This window comes from Spinacia oleracea, chromosome 1, assembly GCF_020520425.1.
Source record: "Spinacia oleracea cultivar Varoflay chromosome 1, BTI_SOV_V1, whole genome shotgun sequence".
In the NCBI taxonomy this organism is placed as follows: domain Eukaryota; kingdom Viridiplantae; phylum Streptophyta; class Magnoliopsida; order Caryophyllales; family Amaranthaceae; genus Spinacia; species Spinacia oleracea.
In genome coordinates, this window is record NC_079487.1 from 132,368,943 (window position 1) to 132,383,030 (window position 14,088).

Here is a 14,088-nt window from a genome sequence, read left to right on the forward strand (position 1 = left end):
ACCGTAGCATTCGCGGTACACGTGGTTTTTGCGTATTTGACGAGTTATAGACTGTTTGATAGGTGACGAGTTATAGACTGTTTGATGGTATTTTTTTCTTTATTAAGACCTTGATTAATCTACATTAAGTAAGGTCTAAAGTAATTAAATTTAGCTATAAATAAAATTGCATAAAGATTGATGTGTCGATTACAAACGAGTGAACGAGTTTAAAAATGGATGTTTCTTTGGTTAAGGTCAAATAATATCTAGGGCTTGTATCAAACCTTTAGCAATCAAGCTTCTTTGGTTTAAAATTGTTTTTCACTTTCATGTTTAATATGGATTAATTTGTATATCTATAGGTAATTTCTTGTACGAGAATGATGGACAAAACTTATAGTTAATTGTGAGATTTGGTTTGTGAGTAGAATTTTGTAATTGACAAAATCACAAAAGAGAATCACCAAATGATTTTGTGAATTAACTGAATTTTCTGCTAACAATTTAGTGATTTACCAATATTTCTTAATGTGTAAGTTTACTATATGGACTTATTTTAGACATGTATATTTTTCTTATTGATATGATACGTCAAATAAAATTTGACAAATCCTAATTGAGTTTAATATATAAGAAGTATTTTAGAGACAAATAAGAAATAAATGATTGAAGATTTACTATTATTTTGTCAAATATGGAGGTAATAGGCCACAGGAAAATAATTATCTTAAAAGGTGTATTTAAGCAGTGCGAAACTCAAACAAACAAACAAAAATATGCATTTCAAGGGATTTTTTTTTATATAAATAAATTCTTATTGAATTTTTATTATATACAGTACGACTAATCGATATAAAGAAACTATTTAAATCTTGAGTACTATTTGGTATACATATTATGAACTTCCTACTCCACCCATACTCATATGTAAAATTTGTTTAACCACAAAAAAATAAATCATACTATGTATATGTTTAAATAATACTCAATATTGTTTTTTTCTTTAAAATTAAGATATGAATATAATAATATTCTCTGTACGCGTGTTTATCAACTAAACTTTTAGATCGACAAAATATTTAAAAACTTAGAAAAACTCCTATTTGAAAATTTAATTTGAAATCGTTGGAGGACAATAGTTGTCATGGTGGCGCGTGAAAACACTAGTATTGATTTAAAAGGTGTTAAGATAGTATTTCTCTTTGAAATTATCAAAATGAATTGACCTTCACCATTTTAGGTTTTGATGTTTGTCAGGTGCAACCCGACATGCTTATTTTGCTTTAACCTTGACATAGTACGCGTGTCAAATGGTAAGTTTACTTGACTCGTTGCAACTTCTTGACATGTTGGACAAGTATAACCAACATAAGTAGGTGGGGTTGATGGAATGGTAGGGAACTCACCTTGTCACTTAGAAGTTGTAGGGTCGAGCTCCATCAAATGCGAAATGCTTACGAGTGCCTCAAGCAAAGACATGCATAGCTAGCTGGTTAACTTGTGATAGATGATGGTTTAGTAGGATTCCCTTCTTCTTACCTAGTAAAAAAAATGTTGGGCAAGTATAACTGTATAAGCATGTATTTGTTTACTTTTTATTTTATAATAAAAGCAATAACGGGACATGCACCAATGTTGAAATTAAAGTATTTTGTATGTGAAGTATGATAATTTAATTTCAAATTATTTTGTATGATAATTTAATTAGTTTTAAAATCTTTTGTTTCTATATAGTGAGGTTATTCGTTACTAATTTTTCCATGTATGATAATTTAATTTCTAATCTACTAGTTTGTTAAAATTAATGAGAAAAGTTGTTTTAAATAATCCAACATTTTGACATATATTTCAAGTCGTAAAGAACTTTCAGAAACGGAGGTAGTATAAAAAAAAATCAATTGTTTAAGGGCTTGTTTGAAAGCTAAAACAAAATATATCACAATATAATAATAGTTACAATATATTAAATGAGAGAATTAAATTTTTAGATAGTTTGTATTATATTTTACTAAGGAAAAAAGGGTCCGATCCAAAACCCGATTTTGGACCGGACCCGACCCGACCAAAGACCGGAAAATGATTTTTCTCGAACTGGAGAACAAACCGATTGCCTCCGATTCTATCGGTCTGGGTCAGTCCGGTCCATTTTTCGATCCGGGCCCATTTTTGCACACCACTAGTCTTACTTGGGAATTGTCCAACATTTTATATCATCTGAATGATCAATTTGTCCGGTTTAAAAAAAGCCCAGTGTATAGTCAAGTAATGGCAAACTCCAATACTTGTAATTTTGTAAACATTCATTTCCGGTTTACCCATTCACCATGAAGAAGCCCACAGTCATAATGCCCATTCCCTTTGAGGTTATGTGGCCCAGTGTTGTAAGCATTCACAATCCATTATGTTGATAAAAGTCCACCTAACCTACACCCGTTTATTTTTCAACTAAAACATTAAATCTCTACACTTTCAATGTTATAATAGAAGGAAAACATTATAAATAAATGTAATTTGTATTATTTAAATAAAAAAGAAAAAATCCTTATCACTTTAATAGATTGTTAAATCGCATACATGATACTAATGGTAAAGACTAAAACGGGACGGAGGGATTAATTGTTTTTACTCCATTTTATGTAAGCAAACTAGGTGCCATAACGATAGAGGCGTCCCTACCCGTGTAATTTTTAAATCCTAGACCTGATCAAAGGACGGGTCGGGCCGGGCCGATGGCATAAAAATATGTCCATTATGTCGGCCTGGGCCGAGCCAAGTTTCGAGCCAAAATTGTGTGCCCAAAACTCGTTATTTCGGGCCAATTTCGGGTCGGATGAAATTTATAACTAAAAATGTTGGTTTATGTTGCCCAAAGCCCGCAATTTTTTCTACAAATTCGGGTCAAGTTGGATCGGGCCCGAAAATTGGCCTGAAATATTTTGCCAAACACCCGGAATTTTCGGATCGGGCCCAAGTTGATCAGCTCTATAAAATCCTTTACGGTTCCAAATCTCTATGCATAGTGAGTGGTGTCGCAATGTTTATCCCTTTCAAATCTTTCCCTTCCACAATGTTGTTTCCCTTTCTCTAAAAATGATACGTGATAATATGATACTCTAGTCCTGGCTACTTCGTATAGAATGTACTGTGGTGATGTTGCTATCTTTTTTGGTGTGGTCTATCAACATTCTTTCTCAACTTTAAACCAACAAGTAGGTCCAGTTAATTTTACAAAGTAATTCAAATGCAATTAACTAATACGGCAACATTTATGTTTTAATCAGCTGACCTAATAGTTAAGGTCAATGACCTACCGGTTGATTCAGTGGTTAAGATCAGTGACCTATGCGGCTATGCATGATAAATCATAAACCCGACGCATCTTTCTCCCCTATTTATATATATATTGTCCCCTAACTCACTTACACCGAATAAAAAAAAAAGCTAATAAAACAATTTTATTTATTTTGTCTTTTGGTTTGAATACGAATTAAGATATTGTTTTAGTAGTAGAAATAATCGTAGAGTAGTATTTTTCTTTTCCCTGGTGGCAGAAGATTTCACATGGGCTGGGCCCGGCTGCACTACTATACAACTAAAGAAATGTGTCAAAGGAAAAATGAGATTGACTTGGAATTTGGATCTAATTTTTCTTGATTATTTTGCATACAATCTCTTGATCTCGTTTTGTAAATATTAAAACATTTTTGGATGGATCTTGGATCGTAGATGGCAGTGCAGCAGTGCTCATTAATGCAGCATAATCATCATAATAATGCATGTCACGAAGGTTAAATAAGGTAGAAAGATTTTAATTAATTATTGGCCCGAATAACATTTCGAGATATAACAGGTTATACAAGTTTAGTATTTTAAATCGGCACAATTGTTAAAATACTAAAATTTTAGATACGTTGGAGCTTGATGGTTAATTTACTGAGATCATGAGACAATTTAATTGATTGATGCATATACATAAGCCATTGTTAAGATTCGTTTTAGTTATTCTTTTATTTGTAAAAAAAAATCGCTAATTTTAAGATCCAAGATATGAAATCTTGAGTAGACATTATGAACACAAAAATGTACATAGAAATAGCTTAGATGATCAATTATGCATATTATTAACGAGAGATTATGCGTCCAGATCTTATTTTCACACATACTTTTTAAATGGGACGCGATAATGATTGGAGTTCCAGATGTTGTATATCATGGAGTGGGACGTGGAGATGAAACGGAGCAACGTACAAAGCTAAGCAAGAAAACTACATTCAATAATAATCGCATTCATGAAAATACATCAAATAAGTATGCTTTTAATCGGATTTTGTTTATTGTATTAATATCAAATAAGTTTTCTTTGTTTGGAATTCTTTATGGTGTTTTGGTAGCAAGTTGTTTTTCCTTATTAGGTTGGTCAAATTTATAGGCTATATACGTTTTTTCATAACAACTAGTACTACTTTTAGAATCTGGTTACTTTAATTAGCTTGTTTACTAATTAGCCATTTCGGCCCCCCTTTCCTACCAATCAAGTTTATGTATATAATTTTATGCGGATAATTTTTCATAATAAAAAATAAAATAAAATCAGCTAGCCTCTTATCAGACCGTCTTCCACTTACTTAACTGTTATAAAATGAACATGATCATGATCTATAGTAATATTAATCAGAGGAAGGAAACTACCATGTCATTCGACAACCGTCTTTTAAAAAAATATGGAAATATTAATCAACATAATGTTGTTGGTTGAGACATGTACCAATATTTTTAGCAGAAACAACACACATATTTGTAGCATTCTCTAACTGCTTTTGTTTGTTTGGGGTTAATACACTTGTTAGTTGTGTCAATACTACTAAGAGAAAGGTATCTATACAGTACAACTATGCAAGAGATAACTTTTTGGCAGAAAATAATTAAAGATCAATTTCCTTCTTGTCAAAGGTTTTAAGTCCTCGTGCCTCCATCTAATTCATCTTTCACTTCATTGTTCTTTCTTTCTCCCATGTCCCTTAAATAAACTAGACAAAATTACGTGGGATCGGACACACTTGCGTGCTTATGTTCAAAATTAACCCGTTAAACTTTTAAAAATTAAACATATTGTTAATCAAGTTTCTCTTATAAATACATGATATTAAGAAAGCGTCCTGATAATTAAGACAGTGAAATATTAATGGAACGACGGAATGAGTATGAGTGACTCCGTATCTTCCCGCCGGAAGTCCGGAACTAGCATTAGATTACTACTTAAAGAGAACGATTTTCTTCAATATTGCATAAAGATCTAATAATTCTCAAAATACGTTACTTTCTAAGTTAATTCCCACCATACCGTCCACGTCAACAAGGGAGAAAGAGAAGTAATTTTTTTTTCTTTTCCGTTCAGCGTTGAACCGCCATCTGAGATAGCGGTTTCGTTTTAAAGCAAACCACCATCTCAGATGGCGGTTCAATGTTATAAACCGCTATTTGAGATAGCGGTTTGCTTTAAAACAAAACTGCTATCTCAGATGGCGGTATGCTTTAAAACATAACGGGGGTACGATAGGTTTTTGTTTTGGAAGCTCACTGTAAGTTTTGATATGATTTAGGGAATATATAAACCGCTATCTCAGATGGCGGTTTACTTATGTCAACCGCTATCTGAGATAGCGGTTTAGTGCCGCTTTGTTAAAAAAAAAAGGATTTTAATGCTGACGTGGGCGGTATGGTGAGAATTAAGTTAGAAAGTGGCGCATTTTGAAAATTTAACGTTTTTTAAGCAATATTGAAGGAAATCGCTCACTTAAAGAGAAAAAGGAAAAGGAAAAGGGAAAAAGAAAGGATGGCAGTAAAAAAAGGTTGGTAGCTTCATTTACCAAAAGGGAAGCAGTAAAAAAACAGAAATGAAGAACCTAATACCTTGAAGTTCACACATAATCAATCTCGATCAATGCTTTACATGGAATTCCGTGGAGGTTAAAACATTATTTCTAATCCATTTTCTTGCCATGATTAGTTGATTATTACCACGTTTTAACCATAACTTGATGCACGCATTCATCTTGGAATGGTTTCTTGGTCTCGGATATACCGGCCGGAGGGAGCTTGCTTAGAGAAAGAAGATAGTTTTCGATTTTCTTTTTAAATGTTGATATCCAAAATTGAGGTTTTTGTAAACATAAATATTATTATTTGACACGTTAATAAATATGGATTCACTTTCTTTATAATGCATATTAGATTTGTATAGACGGGTGATTAATTAACCGAAACTAATGCTAAAAAATCATAAATAACATGATAGTTAACAAAACTGGAAATGATTTTAAGCAAATATTTACTACTAGAAGTTATAGGGACTTTAAACTATCGTACGACATCCCTTGAAGTTTGACAACAGAAATCAAAATTGACACTGTGGACTATAAATACACTTCGTATATTGGTAGAATTATATTAAGTATGTAAAAAAAAAAAAATTGTATACGTATATTCAATTGTCAGGAATATACGTAGTATTTGTAATTAAAGTACCAAATGAACTTAATGGGGGCATAGAATATTGTACTTAACATTCGTAGAAAATCAAAAGGTTGCACTTCTAACGAGGGAAAAAAACAAAAACTATTAAGGAAACGAGGACATCATGTTTCGAACACTGTACCCCAAAACTCTGACGTGATCTCAAGTAATCCACGCCGACCACTGAAGCAATAAAATTTCAACAAATGAACAACATTATATTATACCGTATATTTTAATAATTTATACAGTATGACAGGGGCCGGGGCCCCCTTGGGCCCCAACATGGCTTCATCGTTGAGGACGGACCCTACTTGTAACTGTTGTAAGCGAAACTAAGAAGTAAACCACGCAAGATGTATTGTACAAATCGAGCAAAAAAACCTAAACCCGGATACAAAATAGAGATTTGGTTAAATTAATGACAAAGTAGCCACGAAATACTCATACTCGTAGTAGTATTATTGTATATTTGTATGAGCAATAGTTAAATAAAGAAAGAAGCAAGTTGTGGACGTATAGTAGATGTGTCGGTGGTGGCCTTTCTTCAAAGTCCTACTTCACTCTTTTGAGCGTTACATTTCCTCTGCTCTCACCTGCTCTCACTCTACTCAACTCAAACTTCCCCCACCATTTTCTCTATCTTAGATCCATTTCCATCATAACATTTTCATTCAATCTTCAAGCAACCATCTTATCCAATCATCACCTTATTAAATCCCCATGTTTTTCTACTGAATTTTTTGTAGAAAGATTCAATTTTTCTTCTTCTGGGAATTTTCCAGTTTTGGAAAAATAATAATATGCAGAGATCTGAAAGAGATTATCCAAGAGATAAAAAGAGAGAATCTTCAAATTGTATTTTCGGGTTTGGAAATTGGATCTCTAGCATAATGGTGGATCCAAGACAGATTCTTGCTGGGTTTCTTACTGTTACAATGTTTGTTATGCTGGCTCATATGATCAGAAGAGACCATTTCAATTCCAATACTCAGGTGGGGTTTTCAATTTTTTTCTTTTAATTGTGGTTTTCACTTTATGGGTTTTCAATCTTGTCAGATTTCTGTTATACGCATTACAATTGACTGATGTAGACGGGATTTGATTTAGATTTCTGCCATTTACCTGCCTTTTTTTTTTTTTCTTCCTAATTTAGGTTTTGATTGATTTATTGGAGTATTGAGATCTTTGCATTTTTTTGTTGTAAAGGTGAGGATGTCATCATCTTCAAAAACCCAATTTGAAGGATCCAAGTTTGCAGAACAATCTGCTGTTGCAATTGATAGCAATGGTCTATGGAGGGATGATGCTCCTGAGCTAAAACCTTGTTGGTCTAATCCAAGCATGGGTATTCATTCTGAAACTTGCACATCCTAATAAAAATAAGATAAATTATGGCTTTTGTTTGATAATTGAACCACAGAAAAATGGATTTATGATGTCATAATCTGAACTTGTCCATGTTTCTGTTGTAGAAGAAGGAGACCAGTCTGAGGGATATGTTACTTTCTCCTTGACTGATGGTCCAGAATACCATATCTCACAGGTAACTAACCAAATTCCACTCCCTTCGTTTATTTTGATAGTTCTTATTGAATAAGCTATTAATGATGTCTTAATATCTTCTTGAAATTGCAATTAATTTTGGTTTTCAATTGGCAAGTGATTTGGGATGTGGACAGATCTTTTGTTTATGTCATTGCTTTCTTCCTGCGGTATGGAACATTTAGTATTAGAGTTCTCTTCTTTGTCAAATCTTTATCCAAAAAGAAGAAAATTCTAAAATCTTGTTGCAAGAGCATAATTGGCCTTTGTTTTCTTAGCTATTTTTGTCATCTAAAAGTTTTGTGGATGTCACCATCAATACGACAATACACTTCGATGATAGAGTGGAACTTTTTTCAGTCGAGATCATAGCTAATTAAATTCTTTGGAAAGATAAGTTGTCTCTTGGGTTTATGTCTCCATCATTCCTCAACCGCCAACACGATGACCTTCCCGGCTCATTGTTAGTAACCTTGTTGTTGTTTTCCTGTCCCTGGACCATGTTCACAAACTTGCAAGGTTTATGCTGTTACTCATCTCGTTTAGGAAGTGCATTCAATATGTGATACTGTGATAGCATTGAGTAGGATGTAGGATTAGGTCTTAGTAAGAATCATTCACTCTGGTCTTTATTATTATACCTTTTAACTTACTGTGATGTGCTTCCGCTGCCAAATTTGTAAATGGAATTCGCTTCAGTCGTGTAGCATTAACACTTAAGAGTGTTCAGTAATTTGGATCACTCAGATTTGTATGCCTGAAGAAATTTATATTGTTGCAGCTATAAGCCTTTGGTAGTAGTTGGTTTAACATTTTAATTGGAAACATGGAAAGATTTCGATGCTTCTTTTCAATTTCATTGTTCTTAAAGACTAAGATTTCGAGAGTTATATACTGCAACTGGAGTAGGGTATCTTTTGCGGAAATATATTCACAATTTCAGACATTTATTTGTTATTTCAATCTCAGTGATGGATTGAGTCTTATACAATAAAAATTCCTTTGACACAGATTGCTGATGCAGTGGTAGTGGCAAGAAGCCTTGGTGCAACTCTTGTAATTCCTGATATCAGGGGAAGCAAGTTGGGGGACAAGAGGTATGCTGGCGTTTTCTTTTCATTTTGTTGCACTTTTTCTTTTTCATTATAATCGTAGTACCTGGGAAACTAGAAGTGTGAATTGCGCGTTATGTCACTTGTTATTCTGATTTGATTGTTCTCTTTGATTATTAAATTAATCCATACAACATATGCAAGGCTAAAAGTGCTATATCTAAATGGATGTCTTGCAGGCTGTGAAGAACTTTATTTTCAAAGAAAAGAGGGAGAAAACTTTTAAATGGAACTCTTGTTTGCAGAATGGTTTTGGAAGTGACAAATTGCACTTTCCAGCTTTATTTTAATCCATTTACAAATTACTGTTAGTGTAAGATAGGAGAAGTACGGGAAAGCACCACAAGCCTTCTGGTTTTTTGTTTACTTATTGACCTGACCGTACACCCGTTGTAATTTGCAGGGATTTTGACGATGTCTATGATGCTCAGAAATTTACAAGTAGCTTGGAGGGGGTGGTAAGGGTAGTAAAGCAACCACCTTCAAAAATATCAATGAAAAAGCTTGCAGTTGTGAAGGTTCCAAATCGTGTTACCAAAGATCACATTTCCGAAAATATTGAACCGGTTTTCAGGGAAAAGGGCAACATCAGGCTAGCTACATATTTTCCGTCAGTAAATATGAAAAAAGATAAAACAAAGACCGAAATTGACTCTGTTGCATGCATGGCAATGTATGGGACTTTAGAGCTCCAACCAGAGATTCGTGGAGTTGTGGATTCGATGGTGGAGCGGTTAAGGACATTGAGTCGAAAGTCAGATGGCCGCTTTGTAGCTGTGGATTTGAGGATCGATGTTTTAGAAAAGAAGGGGTGCAAGGATAAAGCTGGTTCTGCATCAAAGAATTGTTATGATGCTGGAGAAATTGCTACATTTCTAAGAAAAATTGGATTTGGCAAGGACACGACTATCTATTTAACCCAATCGAGATGGGACAGCAGTCTAGATGCACTAAAGGAGCTCTTCCCCAAAACTTACACCAAGGTAACTTTTTGCTATTCTCTTATTTTTGTAATGTCAAATTGTAAAGTACCACATTGGCCTCCTGTAGGCACCTACATACAACCTACCCTTAGTCCCCTAGTCCCCTACCCTACCCTCTACCTTGGTTACTTGTTTAGGTACGAACTTGTGACCTTGAGTTCCGATTTCAGGAGGGGAAAGTTCTAAGGCTCCGCTCTATTGGATTTATTTTGACTGAACTTATCTGAACTTAACTTAACTGAACTTATTTTATCTGAAAAAAATTATTTTGTCCCCAAAAAACTTATCTGTGTGTGATAGTGTTTGAAAAAAAAACGTATTTATGAACTTGTATTATCTGAACTTAACTGAACTTATTTTGTCCGAAATAAGTCGAAATAAGTCTAATAAGTCGAACAGAATAGAGCCTAACTACCTGATCTCAAAATAGGTTAGAGGTTGGATCCCTCCTCCAAACCTTTGTTTTCTTCTTCGTTGAGTTCATAGTATATTCTCATACAGTAGCAACAATTGGGAGATGTAAGGTTTGAACATGAAACCTACTATTTTGAGAAACTCTATTGTTTCCCCATCAATGTAGATTGAAACATAATCCATAAATCTCATTGTCAAAATATGCAGTATTATGTAGCATGCAAATGTAATCTAACTTCTTTATGGCATTGCAGGAGGGAATAATGCCTATGGATAAAAAGGACCAATTCCTTAATTCAGAAACCCCAACACTAGAAGAGGTGATGGACTTCTACATCTGTTCTGAAAGCAATGTTTTTGTACCAGCAATCTCAGGCCTGTTCTATGCCAATGTTGCCGGGAAAAGGATCTCTTCTGGTAAAACACAGATTCTTGTTCCGTCCGATATATCTGGTTCTTCTGCTTCCCCAGATAACTACCTTTCTCATTATGTCACCAAGAAGAACCACTTGGCTTATTCATGTTTCTGCTGATAGTTTTTCAGAAGAATCAGAGAAGAAAAAAATATATTGGCCATACCTTTCATAATAGTGTCAGAATTCTGATAAAACAGGTGAAGTCAAACCATTTTGGGTTTAGTCAATTGATGGTTGAGTGATTTTTCATACTTAAAATTCAGGGTAACCTCAGGAAATTTGAGGTTACACGATCTTTAGAGATACAGCTTGTAATATATTTATTTAAGTTGTATTGTAGTGATTGTAAACAGTGTGATTTCAACATGTTAGTTTGGTTCAGTTTGTGGCTTATTGCAATATTACATGCCAGATTTTTGCTCCGTTTGCAATGTCAAATACTTCTTTCGCTCTCTAAATACTGCAACATATTAACTTTTACGCTCACTAATACTTTTTTTAACACATGACTTTGACTCTTAATATCTCGAATGATGTATAATTAATTATTATAAAAAATTGACACCTCTGGGTTTTGTTATGGATGTATTCATGGAGGATAAGCTTCCTTGAACCTGAATTTTGTATCTTTTATTTGTTTAATTTAATCCCAGCTTGCATCGAAAAAAAGAGAAAGACAAATTTGTCAAAATTTATCTTATAAAAAAAATTACGGAGTATGTTGTAATACATGGAAGTAACCTTTTAAATCTAGAATTCAATGGCTTTCTGAAGGAGATTCTAACTCTAGATATTTCTTTGCTTCAGTTAAGCAAAGGAGGAACTCAAATAGAATTGCTCTATTGTATAATGATCAAGGGGACAAGTTGACAGATCCAGGAGATATTACTGCAGAAATCAAGAAATTCTATATCTCCTTATTAGGCACTGCAGCTTCTAGTTTACCTAAAGTTGATCTACCAACTATCAGATCAGGACCTAGGCTGTCTTCTGATACTGCTCATTTTCTTTGCCAACCTGTGACAATAAAGGAAATTGATGATGCCCTTCATAGTATAGATGATGGTAAGGCCCCAGAGCTAGATGGGTATAATGCTGTGTTTTTCAAAGCTGCATGGCCAGTGATTAAAGAAGATTTGTATAAGGCTGTGTTCTATTTCTTCCAAACTAGGGAGATGTTTCCTGGTATGAATTGTGCATCTATTACTCTGGTTCCTAAGGTGGTGAATGCTTCATATGTGAAAGATTACAGACCTATAGCCTGCTGCTCTATGGTTTACAAGATTATTTCTAAAGTTCTTACAACAAGACTACAGAAAGTAATCACAGAAGTTGTAAGTGAATGTCAATCAGGATTTATTCCTGGTAGGAACATCACTGATAATATTCTTTTAGCAACTGAGCTGATCAAAGGTTATGGTAGAGCTCACCTCTCCCCTAGATGTGTGTTAAAAATTAATCTCAAAAAGGCCTATGACTCTGTGGAGTGGACTTTCTTGGAAACTGTGCTCTTTGAATTGGGTTTTCCAGTGATGTTTGTGCAATTACTCATCGCTTGTATCACTACTGTTTCTTACTCAGTGCTTATCAATGGGTTCCCCAGTACTCCTTTTCAAGCAAAAAAAGGTTTGAGACAAGGTGATCCTCTCTCACCCTTTCTGTTTGCTATTGGGATGGAGTATCTCTCCAGATGTATGAATCAGTTAAAGTTGAATCCAGATTTCAATTTTCACCCTAGATGTGAAAAGCTAAACATCACTCACTTGATGTTTGTTGATGATTTGCTATTGTTTGCCAAAGCTGATAAGATCTCAGTGCAGTTGCTTCTTGATGCTTTTAGTAAGTTCTCTACTGTTTCAGGGTTGGAGGCCAACATGAACAAAAACAACATTTACTTTGGGGGTGTTTCTACTGCTGAAAAAGGTGATATTCTTGACACAACTGAATTACTAGAAGGCAGCTTACCTTTCAGATATCTAGGGGTGCCTCTTTCCTCTAAAAAACTCAACTACCATCAATGCAAACCCTTGGTGGATAAAATTCTTGCTAGAGCAAAAGTTTGGTCTGCTAAGTTCCTTACTTATGCAGGGAGACTCTTACTCATTAAAACTATTTTGTTTGGGATACAAACCTTCTGGTGCCAGATCTTTATTCTTCCCAAAAGAATTATTAAAGAGGTTGAAGCTTTCTGTAGGATTTTTCTGTGGACTGGTGATACTGCAAATTCTAAGAAAGCTTTAGTGGCTTGGGACAAGTTATACATGTCTAGATCTGATGGGGGTTGGAATGTGAAGAACATAGCCCTTTGGAACAAAGCAGCAATTGGCAAACTTCTGTGGGCTTTAGCTTTCAAGAAAGATAAGCTGTGGGTTCAATGGGTGGACAGCTTTTATATGAAAGGACAAGATCCTCTGCATTTTTTGGCTCCTAGCTCCTGTTCCTGGTCTCTTAAGAAGATTCTTAATAGTCAGATTTTCATCTCTCAGATTGGTGGCTGGACTAAGACTGTTGTGAAAGGGAAATACTCTATTAGTACAGTCTATAGAAATCTGCAAGGAACTTCCCAAAAGGTTCCTTGGTGGAGGGTGCTGTGTTATAATAGAGCTACTCCTAGAAGCATCTTTATTAATTGGTTGGCAGTTCTGAATAGGCTATATACCACTGATAGAATGCAAAACTGGGGTCTGAACTGTTCTGATGATTGTGTGTTATGTTCTGGTGGAAAGGAGTCAGCAGAACATCTGTTCTTTGCTTGTTCTTTTTCTACAATTTGGCAAGTTGTGCTGAAGAAACTGGGAATTCATAGGAGGAGTGCAGGTCTTGCTTATGAGCTTGGAGAGGCAGTTAAAGCTAGCAAGAAAACTGGTTGCATTGCTAAGCTTTATGTTATGTGTTTCACAGAAGCAATCTACAACATTTGGCTTATGAGGAATTCTGTTGTTTTCAAGAATCATGTGAAATCGTCTGAGTACCTTGTTAAAGAAATTTTGTTTAGAGTGGCTTGTAGAAGTTCTGATTACCTAAGAAGTAGATTGCTGCAAGATTAATTGTTTCTTGTAGTTTGAGATTTAGTGGTCTGGTTTCCATGTAATTCTTGGGTTTTTTGCCCTTGATCTTTGGTAT

General features: G+C 34.5%; 1 protein-coding gene across 2 annotated transcripts; it reads left to right on the forward strand.

Moving 5' to 3' along the window:
• The first annotated feature begins 7,018 nt into the window (after positions 1–7,018).
• Positions 7,019–11,387, forward strand: LOC110785561 (protein MANNAN SYNTHESIS-RELATED 1). Of its 2 annotated transcripts, none has more exons than XM_021990017.2 (6): positions 7,019–7,490; positions 7,705–7,843; positions 7,971–8,041; positions 9,052–9,137; positions 9,556–10,135; positions 10,804–11,387. In XM_021990017.2, the coding sequence occupies exons 1-6, from the start codon at positions 7,299–7,301 to the stop codon at positions 11,080–11,082; spliced, it is 1,347 nt and encodes a 448-aa protein (XP_021845709.2). In that variant the 5' UTR covers positions 7,019–7,298; the 3' UTR covers positions 11,083–11,387. The 2 variants fall into 2 exon arrangements, with proteins under 2 accessions (XP_021845709.2, XP_021845710.2); XM_021990018.2 differs by having other exon boundaries at positions 7,024–7,490; positions 7,974–8,041.
• The last annotated feature ends 2,701 nt before the right edge of the window (positions 11,388–14,088 follow it).

What these genes read in the sequence shown, in the direction of transcription:
- LOC110785561 (XM_021990017.2), top strand. Translation starts at nt 7,299, where the DNA reads ATGCAGAGATCTGAAAGAGATTATCCAAGAGATAAAAAGAGAGAATCT. An exon ending in ATTTCAATTCCAATACTCAG is followed by an intron (nt 7,491 to 7,704) that starts GTGGGGTTTTCA and finishes TTTGTTGTAAAG; the next exon opens with GTGAGGATGTCATCATCTTC. An exon ending in CAGAATACCATATCTCACAG is followed by an intron (nt 8,042 to 9,051) that starts GTAACTAACCAA and finishes CCTTTGACACAG; the next exon opens with ATTGCTGATGCAGTGGTAGT.